Below are 21,836 nucleotides of genomic sequence, written 5' to 3' on the forward strand. Positions count from 1 at the left end.
GGAGCAGCTTGCTCCAAGCCCGTGTCCAACCTGGCCTTGAGCACTGCCAGGGATGGGGCAGCCACAGCTTCTCTGGGCACCCTGTGCCAGCGCCTCAGCACCCTCACAGGGAAGAGCTTCTGCCTAAGAGCTCAGCTCAGTCTCCCCTCCGGCAGGTTCAAGCCATTCCCCATGGCCTGTCCCTACAGGCCCTTGTCCCAAGCCCCTCTCCAGGTTTCCCTGCAGCCCCTTTAGGCACTGGAGCTGCTCTAAGGTCTCCCCTTCAGGAGCCTTCTCTTCTCCAGGCTGCCCCAGCCCAGCTCTCTCAGCCTGGCTCCAGAGCAGAGCTGCTCCAGCCCTCGCAGCATCTCCGTGACCTCCTCGGGACTCGCTCCAACAGCCCCACGCCCCTCTTGTGCTGTTGCCCCAGAGCTGGATCAGGACTGCAGGGGGAGTCTCCCCAGAGAGCAGCAGAGGGGCAGGATCTCCTCCCTGAGCTGCTGTTCATGCTCTGGGGATGCAGCCCAGGACATGAAGAGGATTCTGGGCTCGTATATGTTGTGTACAAGTGCGTGGAGGTGCCGGTCTGTGTGCTCATTCATGCCTGTGCATGCCTGTGCATGTGTGATCATATGCACGTATAATTGCATGGAGGTAGTACTCCTTGACTGGGGTGTGCGTGCCTGTGCATGTGTGGGCATGTGCACATATGTGTGCATGGCAGCAGTGTGTGCACTCACTCATGCCTGTACACATGCAAGTGTGTGTCTGCGTGCATGTCGGCACATGTATGTGCACAGCAGCACATTTCCTCACCCATGCCTGAGCTGTGCGTGCCAATGCATGCATGAGTGTGTACACATGTATGTGCATGGCCACAGCGTGCGTGCCACCCATGTGCTTGCCCTTGCCAGTGCGGGTGCATGTGCTTTCCCACAGCGGGGGTGTGCATGCTGGTGTCAGTGTGCCATATTCACACATGTGGGCACAGCAGCCGTGTGTGTGCTCACCCGTGCCCATGCTTGTGTGGGTGCTCACAGTGATCACGCATGTGTCTGCCCGTGCCCGTGTGAGCGCGGGCTCACGCCTGGCCGTTCACACGTGTGTGCATGGGCTCACCCCGGCCCGGGCCGCGCAGTCCCGACTGTGCGCGGGCGTGTGCACACGCATGTGCGCGCGGCAGTGCCTATGCTCTGCCATCCCCGTGCCCGCGTGGGCGCTGCACACGTATGTGCGCGCGGCGGTGCGGGTGCCCGCCCGCGTTCTCGGGGCCGTGCGTGGGCCGCCCGCGCCGCCGCGCGCACCGGAGCAGGCCGGGGCTTGTGGCGCAGGGGCAGGGCCGGGGCCGCCCGCAGAGGCGCATCCCGCGGGGCCAGGGGGGCTGCGGGCGGGAGCCGGAGCAGCAGCGACCTTGCACGAGCGGCGGCGGCGCGGGGTGCGCAAGGTGTGTGCGCGGGAGGGGCGCGGGGTGCGCTCCGCCTCCCCCCTCCCGGGTGTGCTGCGGGATGCTCGGCGGAGACGCGGCACCGGGCAGCCCCGAGGTTGCGGGGGGGAGGGGGAAGGGGGGGCCGAGGCCCACATCGAGGCGGGTATGCCCGGGGTCGGGGGGGCGGCAGCGATGCGGTGCCCTCGCCTCCCACCCCCGGGAAGCTTGTTGCTGCGCGGGGACACGGCAACACGTTTGCCGGCAGCCGCGGGGCGGGGGCGGGGGGAGTGCGGAGCTGGGGCCGCATGGGGCCGGGCACGGCGCCGTGGGGTGTCCCCTGGCCAGCACGGCACTGGCCAGGCTCACTCGCCCAGGTAGGTGCCTCCAGCAGCCCGGCCGCAGCCCCCGTGGCGGGAGGGGTTACAGTGGGGTAATGGCTTCCCCTGCATGCGGGGAGCCCCGCGCCCCCACCCTCTATCCCACCACACCCGCAGCCACCTGCCTGGGACCGGTGACCCCCCGGCGTGGGGCCGGGAGATGCTCCCAGCCGGTCCCGGCTGCTGGAGTGAGTGGATGGCAGGAGGCAGATGCTGCTTCTCATGGCCCTCCCCACCCCGCCTCTCCCGATCTCCCCTGGCCGCTGAGGGCAGTGCAGCGGCCCGGGAAGGGCACCAGATGGGGTGCTGTTGCAGGCTGCGGCAAGGGTGGTGCACCCCAATGGCAGGGCATAGGGTGGCCACAGTCTCCCACGGTGGAGAAAGGAGCGGTGTTGGCATGCCGGGCAGGGTAAGGGAGACTTGGGACGCTGAAAAAAAGGCGACAAAGGAAAACTTTGCTGCAAGGAAGCCACCGAGTGGCGTTCCTATGCTAGGAGGTGCCTTCTACCATGATTTTGAGGATTGTACCTCCCATTTGGCCAAGCCATAGAGGGCGAGGTGCTGTGCACCCTCTTTCAGGGCTTTTCCTCCATATCCGTGTGTCCTTGTCCTCCCAGGGCTGTGTCAGGAGCCAGTGGAGCCAAGAGCCAAGCTGGGTGGGAGGATGGCTGAGAAGCTGGTGCCTGGGGACCTGTTCCTGAGGAAGACCCGGGAATCGGTGTCATCCCTGGACTCGGACAAGCTGGCGCCCATCTCACCCGAAGCAGGCGGCGAGGAGTCGTCTGACAGCGAGGGCGAGCAGGAGGACAGTTCCCACAAGCTCATCCGGAAGGTGTCCACCTCGGGGCAGATGAGGAGCAAGGTCAGGGGCAAGGGGCTGGCTGGCACAGGGGTCCCTGCTGAGATCGGGGATGCCTGTGTGTGTGTGTGTGTGTGTGTGTGTGTGTGTGTGTGTTTTGCCTGCCCTGGGGTGTAAACCATTTCCAGGCACTTGCTGCTTGCAGCCCACCCCCATCCAGTGCCCAGGGCAGTGCCGGGAGGGGTCTGGCTCCCTGTACCCAGGGAAGGGCAAATGGGAAAGGTGCAAACCCCATGGTTGCAGGGTCAGCATTGGTCCCCTGGGGCTGTGGAGCACAGATTTTGCATCACTGTTTGGGGACAGGGTCTCCCATACCTGGACTGCCCCCCCCCGCCCCCCCCCAAAAGTTGCTTCCATCCCATGTTTACATTCTCTGGTTTCCCCCCACCTGCCGTGGGGAAAGGACTTTCTCAGGAAGGTTCTGGCCCATGGATGCCTGGGGGCGAGGCTTCAGGCTGTCACGATGCTCCTGGGGTGGTACACCCCGCTGCACGCACCACGTGTGCAGGGCCTGGTGGGTGGCAGAATGGAGCCGGCATCTTCCCCAGTGCCCCAGATTAATTCGGCTGTGCCAGCTCCCCTGTGGGCCCCAACCACGCAGCCTCCCCTAGATCTGGTCCCCTGTGGTGGTTTGCTGGGTGGATGGGGACACCTCCGAGGTCAGACATAGCACACTTTTGCCTCCTGGCTGTTGGCGTGAGGGCAGCTTGTGTTGTGTGTATGTAGGTTGCTCAGATGAACCTATTTTCATAGGCCCTCCAAAAATATGGGGTGCAGCGCCTGCTGGACAAATGGGAGTGGGTGGCTGTAGGTGTTCCCAGTGGGGACAGTGAAATGGATAGGCACCTACTGCCTGCAGTGCAGGGGGAGATAACCTGGGCTGAACGACCGGGCGGGAACCGTGCAGAGGAGGAGGTTTGAGGGGGGGCTTTTTGGGGAGGGGGAATGAAGGCACAGCATGGGAGGATGCTCTGGGCAAGCGGTCGCTTTGCATCGCCCCCCGGCGGGGAGGCTGCGGTGTGAGTCAAGGTGGTGCCTGCAGTACAGGGGGTCCCGCACTGCAAGAGCGGACTCTTGCCCTGGGAGCATGGCAGAGCCGCCACACCTGGCTGCGTCCCCAGCCACCCCCCGGTGGGGTTTTGGTGGCTGCACCGCCCCAGGGCTGGGGGGAGCCAGGAGCGCTCCTCGGGGGATGTGGCTGCAGAGCTGGGAGCAGCCTCGGGCTCTGGATGCTGCGGGCATGGAGGGGGCAGCAGGGCTGGAGGGCCGGGGGATGCGCTGTGTCTATGGCAGGCTGGGGCTGCTCAGAGCTGGGGCGAGCTCCCCCCGCCGGCTGGCCCAGGCCTGGCTGCTGTGCCCAGTCTGGGATACTGGCACCAGGGGGACAAAGGGCAATTGCCCAGGAGTGCGGAAGTCACAAGCTCCCAACCCGGCACCGTGGGGTTTTCCACTTGGCAGGGGACGTTTCCAGAGACCCACTGATGGGGGTCTCTTGATGAGTCCCTCCAGCTGCTCAAGGAACGTGCCTCAGTTTCCCCTTCTTTTGGAGCAGGCTGGCACCCCCTCTGTGAGCTCTGCCCTGGCTGCCAGGTGGGTGCCATGGACTGTGTCGTGTGAGGGACACAGCGGGAAGTGGGGCCGGTGGGCAGGGTCCTGGGAATGCTCGGGGCCGCGTGTGAGCTCTCAGCACACTCCTGGATGGGCAGCAGCAGCCACTGGAGTTTGCCACCCAGCATTTGCCATGCCAGAGGGATTTGCTGTGCTGCGGAGCACAGGGGATGCTGCAGGGAGCCATTGATGCCAGGAAACCCAAGAGAAAAGGGTGGATGGCCAGACTGTGCGGCAGCAGGACAGGGACACAAGCGTGTCCTGAGCCCCCAGCCCCTCTATGGCACTGGTAGGTCCAGCCCCACTGGCTGGCAGGGTGCAAGTGGAGGCAGGCTGAGCTGGTGGCTCCCTGCCCACTGCTGCCCAAATCCTGTCTGCTGCTGGCCATTAACCATGCTGGAGGTGATGCCGCCAGCATGCTGGGAAGGCCGGCAGTGTGATGGATGGGCAGGCAAGGAGGACTCATCTGGGTTAATGGCCATGGAGCTGGGAGAGAAAAGAGAGGAGTGAGAACTGGGCAGGGCTGAAAGCAAGCTCTGCATGTGCTGTCCCCCCCACCCTGATCTAAGTGTTTTCAGTGTCAGGGTTTTCCCTGCAGGTCGCTTTGCCTTGGTCCGGATGGGCAGGCTTGCCAGCCTGGCTCCTTGCTGGCTGGGCTCCTTCTTTCCCCATGGAGATGGGAATCTTGGGATGCAATTGCTGCTGCCACCTGGGTTGGGATGTCCTTGGCTCATGCTGTGCCATGTCACACATGCTGCCTGTCCCTCTGGCTGTGGCCACTGCTGCCGCTGGAGCAATGGGCAGCACGCGTGCTGTGGCAAGCACCGTTCTGAGCTGCTCCCATACCCCTGTGCACTCACACAGGGCTGGGAGTGGGGGGACACCATTGCTTGCACCCCAGAGACTGGGGCAGGTACCTAATTAGCACACAGTTAATGAGGGGGAGTCTAGTGCCAGGGCTGCAGCTGCTGAGAGATAACCAGCTACCGGCTGGGGGGAAAGAGCACAGAGTGGCAGGCTGGCCTATTTTTGACCAGTGGTGGTGGTTGGGGTGCTGCCATGAGAGGGGGGTGGGAAGGGTAGGGGTCCTCATCCCACTGCCCACCCGCACTGACTGCTGATGAGAGCAAGCAGCTTCCCCCATGCTGGGGTCCTGCCCAGCCCCATGGGGACAGGAGCGGGTGAGGATCATTTTGGTACCTGCTGAATCCCTCATTCCCCGTGGCCCCCTTCCCACAGCTGCCTGTTCGCCCATCCCCTTCTCAAGCCTCCCCATCAATCATGTCTCCCTGCTCCACACCCCCAGCTTGGCTTTCTCCAGGCTGCAATTTTCGGGCTCCACGGGGTGCTTTGTGCTGGCTCAGCGGAGGCGGGAGGCCATTGTGCTCAGTGACAATGATAGCTGCCAGGCGCAGGTGCCCCCACCGGCCTGAATGGCCCCAAGACGGATGGGGTCCTGCTGTCTCCCCCTCTTCCTCCTCCTCACCGCAGCTGGGGGCTGCCAGTTGCCTGCGCCAGGATTTGGGAGCATAGGGGCAGAACGGGGGCTGTGCCGTGGCCCAGCGCTGGTCCTCCTGGGGCTGGGCATGGAGGGCAGAGGCAATGGGAAGGAGGATGCAGTGCTCCGGGTGCAGCACATGGGTGGGGGGCACATCCTGCCCGCGTGGGCCAGGCGAGGCTCCCGATGCTTCCTCGGCACAGGCTGAGCGGAGGCAGGAGCAGCCCGGAGGCTCTGCTCGGCTCTGGCTGCGGGGAGCTGCCGTGAGCATCTGCTCTCAGGGTGCCTGCACCAGAGCCGGGGGCCTCAGGCACCAAGGGGTGCACAGGCGGCACGTGTTCCCCTGTTCCCGGTGCTGGGGTACATCGCAGCACGTGGTGGGGCTGGGGGGAGATGCTGGGGCAGATCAGTGGGGCGGTTGGTACCCTGAGGCACGAGTGCTCCTGGTCCCTGCTGCAGGCACTGCACACCCTGCATGCTCAGGGTGCTCCAGGGATGGGGCGAGCAGTGCCTGTGGGTGTCGGGGTGTTGGGGTCTGGTAGGGTGGGGGCCTGGTAAGGCCGTGCTGCAGAGCCCATCTGTGGGGAGGGCTGCCTGCCAAGGACCAGATCCTGGCCAAAAGACAAGGAAAGCAAAGCAGGGCCTTTGGGGCCAGGCCCGGAAGCCTTCCTGCAGTGGGAGGGTGGCACATGGGTCCTGGGCAGTGTATCCTCCTGGCTTGACACTGGTGAGGGACTGAAGCACCCCTCATATGGGGAGAGACTGGGAGAGCTGGGACTGGTCAGACTGGAAGGAGGCTGGGGCTGAGTGGTCTCCAGCGCTGTGGGTAGGTGTTTGGAGGGGAGGGTGCAGCAAGGAGGGAACAGGCTGTTTCCAGTGGTACCCAGTGATGAAACCAGGAAATTGCATGTGGACACAAGGGAACACTCTATGGTGAGATTGGTCAAATGCTGGCACACACTTCACAGAGAGGCTGTGGAGTCTCCATCCATAGAGACACTCAGAACCCATGAGCTGAGCATCTCTACAGTGCTGGGCAGCTCCTGGTGAGCACCCCCAGCTCCAGCACCAGAGCTCCCTGTTCCATGGCCAGCTGGCACCAGAGCCCATCTCCACCCCAGCCATGCCCTGCATTGATCCCTGGCTGGTGGCATGTGTCCTGCCAGGGACTGGTTGGGATTCTGGCTGGTCACTGGGTCACCCCACACAGTGGGACCATATGGCAGGGCACAGTGAGGTTTCCTGGGGCCGAGGCTCATGGGGAGGTTGCAGGGGGGGCCAGGCTTGATCTCCCTGATCCGAGCTTGCCAAGCCAGTGCCTGGGGTGCAGAGATAGCCCCAGCGCTGCCCGCCAGCTGCTTGTGAGGCTCCCCAGAAGCTCTGCCCTCTCCCGGCTCACACTTCCCATTGTGTGAGCACTGCCCTCGCCTGCTGGTGCTGGTCAGGGCGGCAGAGCTGAGGCAGGCGCAGGGTGCCCCCGGCAGGATGCTCGGTGACCAGTGTGGCTGTAGATAGGGAAGCACAAGCTCGTTTCTAAAAGGCAGTGGAAGGGTGTGACTGCTGGAGGATGAGGGGCAAGGGGGGGGTCGCCCTTCTTCTGGGGGCTCCTTCCTTCGCTCCTCTCCTCTCCTCCTGGTTAATCTTCCATGCCCTTGTGATGGCCTGCGCCGTGTCCTGTGGCACCGCAGAATGGCAAGTCAGGACTGGTACTGAAATTTACTTCCAAGGATCCCCCCCCAGCGCTGGGAAGGGGGATTTGGGGTCCCGCAATGGCAGCAGGTTACATCCTTGAGAAGTGCAGATGCTGTTGAGCCTGCAGAGCCATAGCACCCCCAGGCACTGAACCCCCGGAAGAGGTCTGCTGTATCTGCAAAGCCTGATAAGGTTTCCAACTGACTCCAGCACACAGGGTGCCCAGCAGACGCTTGTGACCCCACGACTCTGCCCTGCTGCCCTGGCCCTGGTGCAGGCTGAGGGATGAGCTTGTGCCTGGCGGGCTGCTGTGCTTGAAGCAGGGCAGCTGCCTGGGATGATGCTGATGTGATGCAGGTCAGTGCATTGGTGGGTGTTGGGTTCCCCTTCCTCCTCCCTGGGTGAGGCAGCGTGCAGCCATGTGGCCAAGCAGATCCCATCAGGAGTGGTGTAGGGCTGCAGTCCAGGTGGGGAGCCAGCGTGGTACCCACCAGCCATATGTGCCAGCATTCTGAGTAACAGTCTTCTGGCTCTGCTCCAGCAGCTCCTTTGCTGTCCAAGCTGATCCCAGTGGGAAAACCCTCTTGGCCCAGCTGTGGCCAGACCTGGATGCACTACAGGCTCTTCCCGGGAGCGGTGGCTGCAGAGCTGGGACAGTGGGGTTGGGGTTTGAAGCAGCATCCCAGGGCCGAGGGAAGAGCCAGTGCTTAGGGGTGCGCTGTGGCCTGGAAGGAGCCCTGCTGGGGTGCGGTGCCAAGCATGCAACCAGCAACCAGCCCATGATGTGTTGGCCCCTGGGGACCAGCCCAGGCCTGGGGGCACAGTGCTGGGAACCTGCTGCCCTCCTGGGGTGCTCTCAGCTGCATACCTGCTGAGGCCCCCGTGCCACTTGGTCTCCACCAGCTTTGGTAGAGCAGGAGGTGGCGTTTCCATCCCTGCCTCTGCCACCTCACTCTTAAGTCTCTGAGCCCCACTGTTACTGGCAGCCAGTGGTTACTGGTAACCAGGGCTCAGCCCCAGGCAGGGAGGGTTCCCGAGATGGGGCAGGGGAGGGCTGGGGCAGAGCCCCACTGTGAGAGCTGCCCTTGAGCTGGTGCCAGGCAGGTTGCCCATGGCTCTGGGCACCAGTGTGGTGCCTCTGGGATGGAGCCAGCGCTGGCTCTGCTGTGGCTCCCCGCAGTGCTGGCTGGGGCTCGCTGGCTGTGAAAGCTGTGTCTGGGGCGAGCAGAGGGGCCAGGGCTCGGTCTGGGGCATGGGGAACACGGGGCCGTGTGGTGCCCAGCGCAGAGCTCCCACCACAGTGCCTGGGGGCTCTCGTGTGCCTCAAAGCTCTCCAGGAGGAAGAGGCAGCCTCTGCCCTATGCTACGGGTGCAAAGGCTCCTGCTCCTAGGAGCTATAGGGTACCCGATAGCCACTTGCTATAGGGGATTGTGTTAGTGTGGTGACCCTGCGGGGCAGCCAGCACAGCAGGGCAATGCCACCCCGTCAAGTCCCACCCGTTGCTAACCAGAGCGCTGGCCTTTGCCTTCCCCTCCCTTTTCTTGGTTGAGGAAGGGCATCGCCAGGCTCGCTCAGTGCTGCCCCCGCAGCCGGCCGGCTCTGACGGTGGCCTTGGCACCCTCCCCGTCGCCAGTGCAAAAAGAAGGGATCCAGCAGAGCTGAGCCACTGGGGAGCTGCCCTTGGCACAGGACAGGCGCTGCCAGCCGAGACACGGGTGCAGTGAGACCCCCGGACCGCCCCTCAGGCAGCGTGAGTGCCCGCCAGGCTGCCCGGCTCGCTCTGGACAGGGGAGCTGCCTCCTGTTCCCCACACTGGTGCCGGTCCAGCCAGCACTGGGGGGAACAGAGCCTGGGTGGGCGGCCAGCCGTGAGTGTAAGGGGCTGTGCAGCGCGATGCTCTGCACGGTGGAGCAAGGGGGCTCGGGCTTTGCTGCCATGCCTGGGGCACCCCAGGCATGTGTTGGGAAGCACTCAAGGGTGGATGTGGGGAGTGGCGCCATCCAAGCTTCTCTGCACAGGTTTGCCACCCCATAGCAGGATGCTGGTGGTTAGTTAGTCTGCACTGGGGGAAACTGAGGCACATCCCCCCCATAGCCACACCACTGCGGGCGTCATAAAACTCCAACGGGTGTCCTGGTGGAGGTGGTGGGACTCTGCCTTTCGGGCTCTGCACTATCCTGGGGCTGCTGCAGTGCTGGCAGCCATACCCCTGTCCTGGGAATGGCTAGCACTGTGACTTCCTGGGCCTGGGAGAGGTTTTTGCTGTGCTGGCTGCCAGAAGGAATTGCAGTAGCAGCACTGCTGGGAGCATTTCAGCTCCGGCCCCTCACAGGAGGTGATGCTGTGTCCCCAGGCAGCGTTCCTGGCTCCATCCTGCCACCCGTGCGGCCTTGGCCCCAGCTAAAGCTGAGTTCCCATGCCCTGCTGCTCCTCATCATCATGGGCTCTCTAGTGCCTCTTCTTGCTGTCACATGCTGCCTGTCCTTTGCAGCAGCAAAAGCAATGACTGTAGCAAACCCAGAGCCTGTGCCTGTATCCACTGCATGGCAAACAGCAGCGGTAGAAGTGGTATTTGTGGCTGGACCCTGCCCTGTCTCCTCTCGACATGTGGCAGGGCATGCTGGGGTGCATGGGTTGTATGTGGATTTGGGGGTCACAGGTGGACCCCGTGCAAAGCTGTGTTCCCCTTGCTGGCTGTGTTGCAGCCTGTGCTCAGGGCCACTCTGGGCTCACCATCTCCATATGCTCTCACAGCCAAGGGGCTGGGAAGGCGATGCATTGGGTCGCTGGGGTGTGCTGGCACAGGGAACAGCAGGGCTGTTTGAACCTGTACCTGGGCACAGCAGTGCTGTACCAGCACTGGCAGGCAGCGTGGGCACCAGTCAAGCCCTGCACCAGTCCTGGGGGACAAAGTGTGATAAAGGATTAAAATGTCCCTCTCAGAAACTGGGGCTGCAGGCTGGAAGGGAGCTGAGGGCATCCTGGTGCATGCCCTGGGGGGTCTGCAGGGGAGCTGGGCACCTGGGGGAGTCAGGGCTTGAGAAGAACCCCAGGTGGGGTTTGGCTCTTTCGTGACCTTGAAGGCTCCTGCTACTCCTGATGCTTTGGCCATCACATTAGAGCTTTGGGTCAGTGGGTCAGTGCTGAGGCCAAGGTGTGCTTGCAGGCTGGTGGGTGCCTGGGGGCTGCCTCTCGCAGCACGCAGCCAGGCACAAGCGTGCAGAGGGCCAGGACCACTGTTCTCTCACGATGCCCTCTGTGCCCACTGCTGGTTTCCCTTTAACGCGCCTTGGCTCCAGCACAGCCGCTGTGGCTGATTGCGGAGGAGCAGCGAACGGAGCTGCCGGGGGCGTTCCGAGGCGATACAAAGACAAGGCGCTGCCAGAGCATCTCTGCCACCCGCTCGGCACCGGCACTCGCCGCACACTCATAGCTGAGCCTTGTGAACACCCCGAGGGGAGGGGAGGGGAGGGGAGACCCCGGCCCGTGCCGCAGATGGGGAAGGCAGAGGCCGATGGCCGGGCTGCTCGCAGGGGGTGCGCTGCCTGCCGGGGCTGCCCTCGGCCCTGCCTTGTCCCCTGCGGGGCCGGGCCGGGCTGGGCTGGGCTGGGCTGGGCCGGGCTGGCCGTACCCCGGCTGTCTGCTCCCTGCCCAGTGCTGGGGTAACAGCACCTCCAAGACAGGTGCTGTCCGGTCTGCTCGGGGGCAGTGGTGTCCCACGAGAGGCGGCAGTCCCAGCTGCAGCTCTGCACTTGGCTTCTGGGGAAGGTAGAGAATCCCCCAGATGCTGCTCTGGGGATGGGGAGGAAGCAACCAGCAGCGGTGGCGCTGTGCTGGTGGGGACCTCCAACTGGCAGCACTGCCGTGCCCAGCAGCATCCTCCCATCTCACAAGTGCTCAATGCCCAGGGTACAGCAAGCATCATTTACTCCGCTACATCCAGCAGAGTGTCTGGGAATGCTAGCGTCCTAGCATCCCCAGAATGTCCCATTGCTGCTCTGGGCCCTGCTTAGCTCCTGGGGACCCAGGGACTGGTGGCACTGGGTTGGGCGGGGGTGGCTTCGGGTGCTCACGATCCTGTGGTCTCTGCAGAAGAGTGTGAAGGAGGGGCTGTTGCTGAAGCAGACAAGCTCCTTCCAGCGGTGGAAGCGGCGGTACTTCAAACTGCGGGGCAGGACGCTCTATTACGCAAAGGATGCCAAGGTGGGCTGGGGACATGCTTCCAGCTTGCTCAGCCAGGGGCTCTGAGGCTGCGAGCCCCGGGAGGAGCCCAAGTCCTGCCTGGTGGACTGGGGCACCGGTCTCTCCCCTGCAGTCGCTGATATTTGATGAAGTGGACCTCTCCGATGCCAGCGTGGCTGAGACCAGCACCAAGAACATCAACAACAGCTTCACGGTGAGGCAGGCACAGGGCTGCTGCTTGGAGCCTGGCAGAGCCATGGGGCACCCCACAGCATAGCCCTGTGCTCCTGGAGGTGGCTCTGGAGGCGGCATGCTGGGGTTTGCTGGGGGTGGCTGGCTGCATGGTGGCTTTGCACGGGGACATGGGGACAGTGGCTGCTGCAGGTGATCACCCCATTCCGGAAGCTTATCCTGTGTGCGGAGAACCGGAAGGAGATGGAGGACTGGATCAGCGCCTTGAAGTCTGTCCAGAAGTGGGAGATCCATGAGGTGACGTTGGCAAGGGGCTGCACTGGTGCTGGTCTGCAAGCGGGTACCTGTCAGGAGCCTTTGGCTGCTGAACGGGAGCTGCTGTCCTCGGTGCAGCTGCGGGGAGTACAGGAGCGGGGAGGGAAGGAGGGAGTGCTGGGGGTGCCATGGGACTGAGGGGCAGGGCCGTGCCCCACACAGGCCACACAGTTCAACATGGAGCACTTCTCGGGCATGCACAACTGGTACGCCTGCTCCCATGCCCGCCCCACCTTCTGCAATGTGTGCCGTGAAGCGCTGCCAGGGGTCACCTCCCATGGCCTCTCCTGTGAAGGTCAGTGCTGGGGTTGGGCTGGGGGCCCCCTCAGAGGCTGGCCTGGAGCAGGAGGGATATGGGGTGATACCCACTGGCCGCCATCACTGGCATCCCTTGGGGACCATCCCTGCTCCCCCCCACTCAGTCTGCAAGTTCAAGGCACACAAGCGCTGCGCTGTCAGAGCCACCAACAACTGCAAGTGGACAACCTTGGCCTCCATCGGCACTGACATCATCGAGGATGAGGATGGGGTGAGCTGGGGAGCCTCCGCAGGGGACTCCAGCAGAGCTGGCCTTGTTGTGCCCCCACATCGGGGTCTGGGGGACCCTGTCACCAAGCTGTCCCCTGCACTCTGTGGCCTCTGGGCTTGGCTGGTGGGGACACGGCCCAGGGACACCCCCTCCACCTCCCAGCATCCTAAAGGATAAATCGCTTTCCATGTCTGCCACCCGCAGACATTTGCTGAGGACGGCCCGGCCCTGGTCCATGCATTGGCAGCTGCAGGGCAGGGATGAGCAGGAATGGGGGGGACCTGGAGCTGCCTGGCCCTGCTGTGGGGACTGTCTCCTGGGTGCTGCTGTCCCTCGGGCATAGCGGTAGCCGGTGCTGTGCTGCCGGTGACCCCTCTTTTCTGCAGGTGGCCATGCCCCACCAGTGGCTGGAGGGGAACCTGCCTGTCAGTGCGCGCTGTGCTGTCTGCGACAGGACCTGCGGCAGCGTCCGGCGGCTGCAGGACTGGCGGTGTCTCTGGTGCAAGGCCATTGTAAGGATGTGTCCATCCCAGTGCCCACCCTGCCCCTCCTGGGTGCATCACTGGGAAACAGGCTGGGGGCTTTGGTGCCACATCCCGTAGCTCTGCTGATGCACTTGTCTCTGCGTCCCCAGGTTCACAGTGCCTGCAAGGAGCTCTTTGGCAAGAGGTGCCCTCTGGGCCAGTACAAAGTGTCCATAATCCCACCGACCGCCTTGAACAGCATCGATTCAGACGGTGAGTCATGGAGAGGATAGGGCTGGGCTGTGGGTGGAGGGGGACAGCTTGTTTGGGACAGGACTGTGAGCTCTCTGAGCCTCTCTACAGGCTTTGATCTGTGGCACTAAGCCTGCTTTCCTGTGGGGCACCAGGAACATCACCATCAGTAGGCTCCAGAGTCAGTGTCCATCCCAGCCGCACCTCTGGTTTAAGGGTTGCTTGTTGCCCAGGTTGACTCTCACAGTGGCCCTGACCGTGGTCAGTGGCACCAGCCCTGGGGCACTGATGTGGGGTGCCCCACTTTGCACCCCAGTGGTTCAGCACCTCACAGGGCAGGGTGAAGTCCTTGCTTCGGTCATTTCTTCGTGTCTGAACCTCGTTGAGTTATTGGTAGTGCAAAGCACAGCCTCTTCCCCCCCCCCGCCATGGCTGGTGCAGGGTGCTGGGGAGAAGCAATGTGCAGCCCTGGGGTTGCCCCCTGCTGTTCCCACAGCCTCTCTAGAAGGCCCCAGTAGCCTCTGGCAAGTGAAATCTGTTCTGCTCCGGATATTTCCTTCCTCATTCTTTAATAGTTTTCACTGCTCTCCTCAGCTGGTGGCTCATCTGCTGCTCCTTACTCATCGGGTGCTGGCAGGGGAGCCATCACGCGGCTTCTCCTCCGGCTCCCAGGGCTGCTCGTAGCTCATTGCAGAAGCATCTCTGCCTGGTGCCTCTCCTGAGGCTGGTGTGGCTGCCATGAGCCCAGCTTTGCTGCAGAGCCATGCCATCACGGTGTCCCTCACCATGCAGTGGTGTCCCTCAGCACGGGTGCTGCTGGTGCAGGCTCCTCTGGGCAGCCACGCTCTGACTCAGCAGCCCCCAGTGTTTCCCTTTGCCAATGGCCCCATTCAGCTGGGCTGGGAGCAGAGATGGGGCCATGCCAGGCCGCGCTGGACCAGCCGGTGCTGAGCTGAGGGATGCTGCTCCCAGGCGGTGGAGCCAGCGGGGCTCCCAGTCAAGGGGCTCCCAGTGGGGCTGGTGCTGCTGGCAGTGAGGGCTGATGCAGGATCCCTGTCAGAGGACTACCCGGTGTGCCAAGGGCACAAGCCAGCGGGCACTTGCCCTTGCCCCGGTATGGCCAGGATGGGCTGGAGCAGAGCATGGCTGCGAGCCAGTGCTGAGCCTCCTCTGCATCAAACACATTTTGTTCCCCATCTCATTTCTTTAAAAGCATGATTCTGGCTGCCAAGCTTCCTGAGGCTTCTGAGTCACCCCCACCCCACCGGAGCCTGGCAGAGCTGGGGGTGTCAGCAGCCCCCCAGGCTCTGGTTGGTCCCCTGTGGTCATGCCAGCTGCTAGTGCCACCTCTGGGCGCACCACTCCTGGTGGGAGCATGTCCTGCTCCCGTCTGGGTTTGCTGGGTTGGTCGCAGACAGGCTGTTGGCACAATGTGGAACTGGCTCTCCTGTGCACCCACTGCCACTGCCCTTTATGGAGCGGCAGCCCAGGGATGTGAGTCAGCTTGGTGACACATTTGTGCCTGAAGGGATGGTGATGGAGCAGGAACCTGGTTTGGATCTGCCCCAGCCCTAGCCTTGCCCATCCGTAGCTCCATCCCTGTTCCCATTCACAGTTCCACCTCTGAATCTTCCACACCTTGTCATCCCCTGGGCAGCCCCAGTCGCTGTCTCTCCTGCCTGACCCCAGCACCCTGCAGGGGGGTGCAGCACAGTCAGGGCTGTCCATGTGGCCTCTGCTCTCTGGAGGCAGCTCCGTTAGCCAGGGCTGGGGCTCATGCACTCTCAGGCTCGCTGCAGGTTTCTGGAAGGCCACATGCCCCTCGAGCTGCTCCAGCCCACTCCTGGCCTTCGTCAACTCCAAGAGTGGGGACAACCAGGGTGTCAAGTTCCTGCGCAAATTCAAGCAGTTCCTCAACCCAGCCCAAGTGTTCGACCTCATGAATGGGGGCCCCCACCTGGGGTAGGTGCTGGGCTGGGTGGCGTGGGGTGGCCGGTGGGGTGCTGCAGGCACCCGGCTCCGCTGCAGCCCTGTCTCTTCTCCCTGCACCAGGCTGCGCCTCTTCCAGAAGTTCTCCACCTTCCGGATCCTGGTGTGCGGGGGCGATGGCAGCGTGGGCTGGGTGCTCTCCGAGATCGATGCCCTGGGCCTCCACAAGCAGGTGAGTGGGAGTGCCATGAGCCAGCCCCAGCCCCGGGGCACTGGGAGCGATGGGCACAGCTGTGGCAGGAGCAGCTCTGAACGCTCCATCCCGTCCCTGTCCGCAGTGCCAGCTGGGCGTCCTGCCCCTGGGCACCGGCAACGACCTGGCGCGGGTGCTGGGCTGGGGCAGCCTGTGCGATGATGACACCCAGCTGCTGCAGATCCTCGAGAAGCTGGAGAGAGCCACCACCAAGATGCTGGACCGGTGAGCGTGGCACGGGGCACGTGCTGCTCTGCGCCTGCCCAGCGCTGGCACCTCGCGTGTCCCCCTGTGTGGCGCTGGGAGGTGGCGGGCAGCAGCGGTCTCTGCTCGGCAGGTGGAGTGTGCTGACCTATGAGGTGCCCAAGCAGTGCTCCCTGGCACTGAAGGAGGAGAATGGGGACTCCAACATCCAGGTGGGCACCAGGAGCAGGCAGGGTGGGATTGCACCGGGAGGGCTGAGGCCGGGGGTCCCTGGGGACCAGGGCTGAGGGGGCTGGCTCCATGTGGTGGTGACGTGAGTCTGGCGGGTGTCAGCCTGGCAACTGTGGTGCCTGGGAGGGCAGCAGGGTGAGGCAGAGCTGGCCTGAAACCGGCAGGTTGTTCTGGACTCATCCCTGTGCTCCACCTCACCCCTTGCCTCAGTTTCTCTTCTGCTGTGGCTGAGCATCCCTTGTGCCTGGCAGTGCGGGCATGGCAGAGCAGGGCTGTTCGTCCCTGCTCCAGGGCTGGCTGGGCAAGGCTCTGCCCTGGAGCAGGACACCAGGCTGGGTGGCATGGTTCCAACTGTCCTCTCCTGTCCCACCCCAGGCTCAGATCTCCCACTACGCTGACTCTGTTGCCTCCCACCTGGCCAAGATCCTGGAGTCAGACAAGCACTCGGTGGTGATCTCCTCTGCAAAGTAAGGAGGGGGCTGGCGATTGGGGTGCTGGAGACCCCCACTGTGTCCCCCGCAGTGCTGAGCCCCACCACTGGTAGCACCGGTGCCAGGCAGATCATGCTGGCACTGCCAGCCTAGTGCAGGGGGGCATTACCCTGGGGCAGCCCCCCTGGCTGTGCTTGGCTGGGGCATGCCCCTTCCCACCTTCCAGCTGCTTCCCCTGGCAGGTTCCTCTGTGGCACCATCAATGACTTCGTGGCCGAGGTTGGGCGCGCTTACAAGAGGGCAACAGAGAACAAGCAGGAGGCAGAGCTGATGGCGCGGAAGGTGGGTGCAGGGGAGGCGGCCGAAGGACAGGGTGATGCTGGGGGGCACAGCCCATGCACTGGAAGGGCTGGTGGGGTCTGCTCTGGTGGCCGGTGCCCTTGCTGTGCATGCAGCAGGGTGTGCTGTGCCTGGGGTACCCAGTCAGGCATGCAGCGCCTGGGCGAAGATGGGGTGCCAGCACTCAGGGTGCCCAGGAAGCACCCACCCTGCTGGGGAGATGTGGCTTGTGCCCGGGTGCTGAGCTGGCGCATCCTGCAGTGCGCCATGCTGAACGAGAAGCTGGACTCACTGGTGCGGGAGCTCAGCGAGGAGGCTCAGGCTGTCGTGGTCCCTGAGGGGATTGCACAGGCCACTGCTGACACCAAGGACCAGGAGAAGGGTGGCGGCTTCAACCCCAGCCCCGTGCCCCGCATCTTCAAATCCAAGGAGCAGCTGATGCTGCGGGCAAACAGCCTGAAGAAAGCCCTGCGGCAGATCATCGAGCAGGCGGAGAAAGGTGAGGGGCAGCCAGTGGCTTGCATGGGGCTGCAGAGCCCCCCCAGGCTAGTGCCAGACCCCTGCCTTGGTTTCCCCTCTGAACACTTGAGGTGGCAGCAGTGCTGTGCAGTCCAAGGGCATCAGCCCTTCTGCAGTGCTTGGCCTGGCCGATGGAAGTCCTCGGCATGGGGCAGAGCGCCCAAGGCTGACCCGGGGAGGGTGCATGGGGAGGGCACACAGGGCTGCCCAAACTCACTGTCATGCCCCTTTTCACATCCAGCTGTGGATGAGCAGAACAAGCAGACGCAGGCCTACCAGGGCAGCTTGGGCCCCAGCAAGAACAGTTCAGAGGAGCTCAACAAGGAGGAAGAGAGGCTGAGTAAGATGCCAATGGGACACGTGTTTTTTGGGGGTGGAATGGGGGTGCGCTGTGGGATGGGCTCAGAGCAAGAGCCAGTTCAGCATCTGCCTGCTCTCTGCTTGGCCAGGCTCCCGGCAGGAGACGGTGACCTCTGCATCCTCCTCTGTCATCCTGGACCGGCCGGACAACTTCGGCAGCTTGCAGTTCCCTGAAGACCCCAGTGTCCTGTGAGTCTGGGGCCATGTCCCACTGGGGACCCTTACCCACCCTTGCTCCCCATTGCTGGGAGGGAGCACAGCTGGGACCATGCTGCCCCTTGCCTGTGGCCACTGGGGCATCCTCTGCATCCTGGTGCCCAGGCTTCCCTTCCTGGTGCAGGATCTCTTGCTGCCAGCACGGTGGCCAGCACTGTGCCCACGCTGGGAGCTCTGAGCTGTGGGTGCTGGCTTCAGTCAGGCTTCCCGGTGCCAGCCCCTCCCGGAGCTCCCACCGCAGCTCCAGCGGGTTCATACCGTGTCCCCTGGTGCCAGCCCCGCAGATGGCTGTGGTGTGCAGCTGCCACCCAACCCGCTTACCCCATCTGCTGCTTTCAGCCACTTCTCAGAGAAATGCGTCATGAATAACTACTTTGGCATCGGCCTGGATGCCAAGATCTCCCTGGAGTTCAACAACAAACGGGATGAGCACCCCAAGAAGTGCAGGTTGGCTGGACCAGCCCTGGAAAAATATATGCCTCTGGTTCTTGGGTGCCTGCAGCAGGAGGGGCTATGAGGGTGCCAGGAGCCATGGGACTGATGTTGCCTGGCTGGGGCCCCCTTCCTGCAGCAGGTTTCCCACCTGCACCCAGCAGAAGGGAGCTCACAGCCCCTCGCACTGCCCTGCTTCACCCTGCAGTAGCCGCACCAAGAACATGATGTGGTACGGGGTGCTGGGCACGAAAGAGCTCCTGCAGCGCACCTACAAGAACCTGGAGCAGCGGGTGCAGCTGGAGGTATGGGTCTGGGGCACAGGGAGTGGGGGGGGGGCAGCGGCCCCCCAAGCTCAGCCCTCTCTTGCAGTGCGACGGGGTGCCCATCTCGCTGCCGAGCCTGCAGGGCATCGCGGTGCTCAACATCCCCAGCTACGCAGGGGGCATCAACTTCTGGGGAGGCACCAAGGAGGACAACGTGAGTGCCAGGGCCGTGGAGCTGGGAGAGGGCTGTGATGTCCTTCCTGTAGCCTGGGGAATCTCAGAGCCCTCAGGCAGGAGCCTAGGGTGTCCCTGCCTCAGGCACACACACAGGGGGAAATGTGGGTCCCAAGACGAGCCCAGTCTGGGAGTCTCACTTGTACTGGTCCTCTGCAGAACTTTGGGGCTCCATCCTTTGATGACAGGAAGCTGGAGGTGGTGGCCGTCTTTGGCAGCATCCAGATGGCCGTGTCACGGGTCATCAACCTCCAGCACCATCGCATTGCACAGGTAGGGGCAAGGGTCCCTGCAGGACCCGCGTGGTGCAAGACACGTTTGGGGCACCAGCTGAGCTCCTGGCTGGCACTGGCACTGCACTGGGAGGCTGCGCAGCAGTTGAAGCCAGTGGGGCAGTGCTGGCTGCGCTGCCAACCCCAGGCTCTCTGCCCCGCAGTGCCGTGTGGTGAAGATCACCATCCGGGGGGATGAGGGTGTCCCTGTGCAGGTGGATGGAGAAGCATGGATCCAGCCACCCGGCATCATCAAGATCCAGCACAAGAACCGAGCGCAGATGCTGACGCGGGATCGGGTGGGTGCAGCTCGGCGTTGCGCTGGGGCACAGGGGTGCAGCAGGCTGAGTGAGGGGCCATCTCCACCCCTCGCAGGCATTCGAGAGCACTCTCAAGTCCTGGGAGGACAAACAGAAGGGCGAGAGTTACCGTGCGGCTGCGCGGCCGCGGCTCAGCTCCCAGCAGTCCATGGAGTACCTGACGGAGGAGGAGAGCAGCCTCTTGCAGCAGGTCTCGCGGGTGGCCGAGACCCTCATTGCCAGGTCTGGCCGTGGGACAGGTGACGTGGTGGCCATGGGGCAGGGCAGATCTGCTGCGGCGCGGCCACCCAGAGCTCCAGGGGTCTGTGTCCCCGTGCCCGGGGAGCCCCAGCAGCTCCAGCCCCTGTCTCCCACAGGATCCATGAGGCAGCCAAGGCTCACAGAGCTGTGGAGCAGGAGCTGGCGCACGCTGTCAACATCAGCTCCCTGGCACTGAGCGAGGCCCTCTCCAACAGAACCGCAGGCACTTCGGAGGTGAGCTGGGGCTGGGGGTGCGGGACAACCTCTGCCCAGCCCGCCCGGGTCCTGCCGCTCATGGGGCACCCCTCCCGGCCCCCAGTTTCTCAGCAGGAGCGTGGCTGTGGAGGTGGTGCTGAGCATCAAGGAGCTGTACACCGAGACCAGGGCGTTCCTGGAGGCGAAGGCGGTGAGTGGGGGTCCGCGAGCGCCCTGAGCCCCCCGGGCAGGAGCCTGCGCCCTGGCACGGCAGCAGAGCTGGGCACAGCCCCTGTTCCCACAGCTGGACTCGCCGCAGGAGGAGGAGGCGCTGCACGGGCCCCTGGGTGTGCTGGGCCAGGAGCTGCAGCGGCTGCTGGACATCCACTGGCTGGGGCCCATCGCCCACCCCGCTGAGGAGGTTGGGGTGCACAGGGGCCGGGAGAGGGGTGGCCCGGGGGGGGCAGTGCCCTGCTCAGCCTGGCCTCTTGCAGGAGGGTGCCGGCAGCACCAACAAGGGCAGCTTCAAGCTTCGCCTCAACATCCCCAAGCCCAGGAAGGACAAGGCACAGAAGCAGAAGACCAACAGCGTGCTCCCAGGTAAAGCACGTGCAGCACATGCTGGTAGGGACCCCTAGATGCCATCGCCTTCCTGTCCTGGGCATGCTGTGGAGATACCCTCTGGGAGGGGGACAGGGCATGTCCTGGCTGGCTGGGGATGTCCTTTGTCACCAACAGCCCCATAGGCCTTAGTTTTTCTGCTCTCGGACATACGGAGCCCCCTGGCCCTGTTACTCCACCACCAGCGCAAGGGGCAGAAGGGGCTGCGGAACAGCTCAGCCCTTTGGGTAAGTCTGTGCCCCAGGGCTGGGAGGCTTGTCGAGGGGGACGTGCTGAGATGCTCTGCAGGTAAGCTAAGGAGAGGAGGAACCTGCTGTGGCTGCAGCCCTGCCAGGGATGGAGGAGGGATGCTGGCTGCAGCCTGCCCCACCGCTGCCCTCAGTGCATGCCCTGCTGGACCCTGCTGCCTCACCGGCACCCACCCACCTCTGTGGTTTTCCTCCCTGCTAGCAGACAAGTGGGGCTCCGAGGAGGTGGCAGCTTGGCTGGAAGCGCTCGGCTTAGGGGAGTACAGAGACATTTTTGTTCGGCATGACATCCAGGGCTCTGAGTTGATCCTGCTGGAGAGGAGAGACCTGAAGGTACAGCCCTTCTCGCGCACTGCTTGCTTGGCTGGCATGCAGGGGGTGGGAGGAGGGAAGCAGGCTCGCCCTGGACATCCAGGCTCTGAACACCCATACCAGGATCAACAGCACCATGGCTGCTGCTGCACGCAGGCATGGGGACCTGCCTGTAAGAGAACAGAAGGCTCCTAGCAAGGACTGTGCTGGGGCAGGGAGCATGGGGAGAGCTGGGCATTGCAACCTCACCCTCCACACTGCAGCTTGCCCGCGGCAAGGGCTGGTCCCCTATGAGCACATCAGCAGCCCTCTCTCCTCCCTGCAGGACCTGGGCATCACCAAAGTGGGCCACATGAAGAGAATCCTCCAGGCCATTAAGGAGCTCAGCAACCCGCCCTAGGCCATGCTGAGTGCTGTCCCCAGGGAGCAGGGGTCGGGCAGGGGGAATGCAAGGTCCCTGCTGTGCCCTGTGTGTTTGGAGCAGCCCTGCTTGCCTTGCTTTGCCTGTTCGTCCCCCAGAGTCCCTGAAGCCGCTGCTTCTCCACAAGCCTGTGGGACTGGAACCACTGGAACCGAGGTCTAACCCCCCATCCAGGCCCTGGCAGCACCACTAGAGGAGCTGGGGCTGCCATGTGTGTGCCTGTGCTGGGGCCAAAGCAGAGATTCCCCTTCCCCATGTGGGTATTGAAGCTGTGTAAATATCTCGAGAAGAGACACTCATTGCTGCTGCTCATGTAGTGTCATTACTGAGGGGTAGGCAGGGGGTGGGGGGGACCCTTCCCTCCTTCACCCCTCAGCTTCCTGCTCCCCATCATGCAACAAGCCCCTTGCCCTGCCCCA

The 21,836-nt window shown here is 63.7% G+C and overlaps 3 protein-coding genes across 5 annotated transcripts in view; 1 reads left to right on the forward strand and 2 right to left on the reverse strand.

The window, feature by feature from the left end:
• HDAC8 (histone deacetylase 8) overlaps positions 1 to 1,503 on the reverse strand; it is a 60,420-nt gene extending 58,917 nt beyond the window's left edge. The window contains exon 1 of the mRNA XM_061368986.1: positions 1,499 to 1,503. The gene's annotated coding sequence lies outside the window, so the exon portion shown is untranslated. The remainder of the gene's footprint in view (positions 1 to 1,498) is intronic.
• Positions 1,135 to 21,724, forward strand: DGKK (diacylglycerol kinase kappa). Of its 3 annotated transcripts, none has more exons than XM_061368946.1 (30): positions 1,135 to 1,423; positions 2,400 to 2,644; positions 11,533 to 11,643; positions 11,756 to 11,836; positions 12,007 to 12,111; positions 12,292 to 12,424; positions 12,552 to 12,658; positions 13,045 to 13,170; positions 13,293 to 13,395; positions 15,174 to 15,336; positions 15,427 to 15,535; positions 15,642 to 15,781; positions 15,894 to 15,972; positions 16,367 to 16,458; positions 16,665 to 16,764; positions 17,023 to 17,260; positions 17,522 to 17,620; positions 17,730 to 17,829; positions 18,196 to 18,303; positions 18,497 to 18,593; positions 18,661 to 18,768; positions 18,948 to 19,061; positions 19,225 to 19,359; positions 19,436 to 19,602; positions 19,737 to 19,854; positions 19,940 to 20,026; positions 20,120 to 20,236; positions 20,310 to 20,415; positions 20,887 to 21,017; positions 21,322 to 21,724. In XM_061368946.1, exons 1-30 carry the CDS (start codon positions 1,168 to 1,170, stop codon positions 21,394 to 21,396), a joined length of 3,750 nt encoding a protein of 1,249 aa, XP_061224930.1. In that variant the 5' UTR covers positions 1,135 to 1,167; the 3' UTR covers positions 21,397 to 21,724. The 3 variants fall into 3 exon arrangements, with proteins under 3 accessions (XP_061224930.1, XP_061224931.1, XP_061224932.1); XM_061368947.1 differs by having other exon boundaries at positions 20,890 to 21,017; XM_061368948.1 differs by lacking the exons at positions 1,135 to 1,423; positions 2,400 to 2,644 and adding an exon at positions 7,496 to 7,796.
• TSC22D3 (TSC22 domain family member 3) overlaps positions 6,698 to 21,836 on the reverse strand; it is a 120,547-nt gene continuing 105,408 nt past the window's right edge. The window contains exon 4 of the transcript XR_009727776.1: positions 6,698 to 6,707. The gene's annotated coding sequence lies outside the window, so the exon portion shown is untranslated. The remainder of the gene's footprint in view (positions 6,708 to 21,836) is intronic.

This window comes from Neopsephotus bourkii, unplaced genomic scaffold, assembly GCF_033783945.1.
Source record: "Neopsephotus bourkii isolate Nb327-2 ecotype Australia unplaced genomic scaffold, CSIRO-AGI_Nbou_v1 NB_1468, whole genome shotgun sequence".
Classification (NCBI taxonomy): domain Eukaryota; kingdom Metazoa; phylum Chordata; class Aves; order Psittaciformes; family Psittacidae; genus Neopsephotus; species Neopsephotus bourkii.

Coding starts and splice junctions, on each gene's coding strand:
- DGKK (XM_061368946.1), top strand. CDS start 1,168: ATGCTCTGCCATCCCCGTGCCCGCGTGGGCGCTGCACACGTATGTGCG. Junction 18,304..18,496: donor GAGCACCCCAAGAAGTGCAG/GTTGGCTGGACC, acceptor TTCACCCTGCAG/TAGCCGCACCAAGAACATGA. Junction 18,594..18,660: donor AGCAGCGGGTGCAGCTGGAG/GTATGGGTCTGG, acceptor CCTCTCTTGCAG/TGCGACGGGGTGCCCATCTC.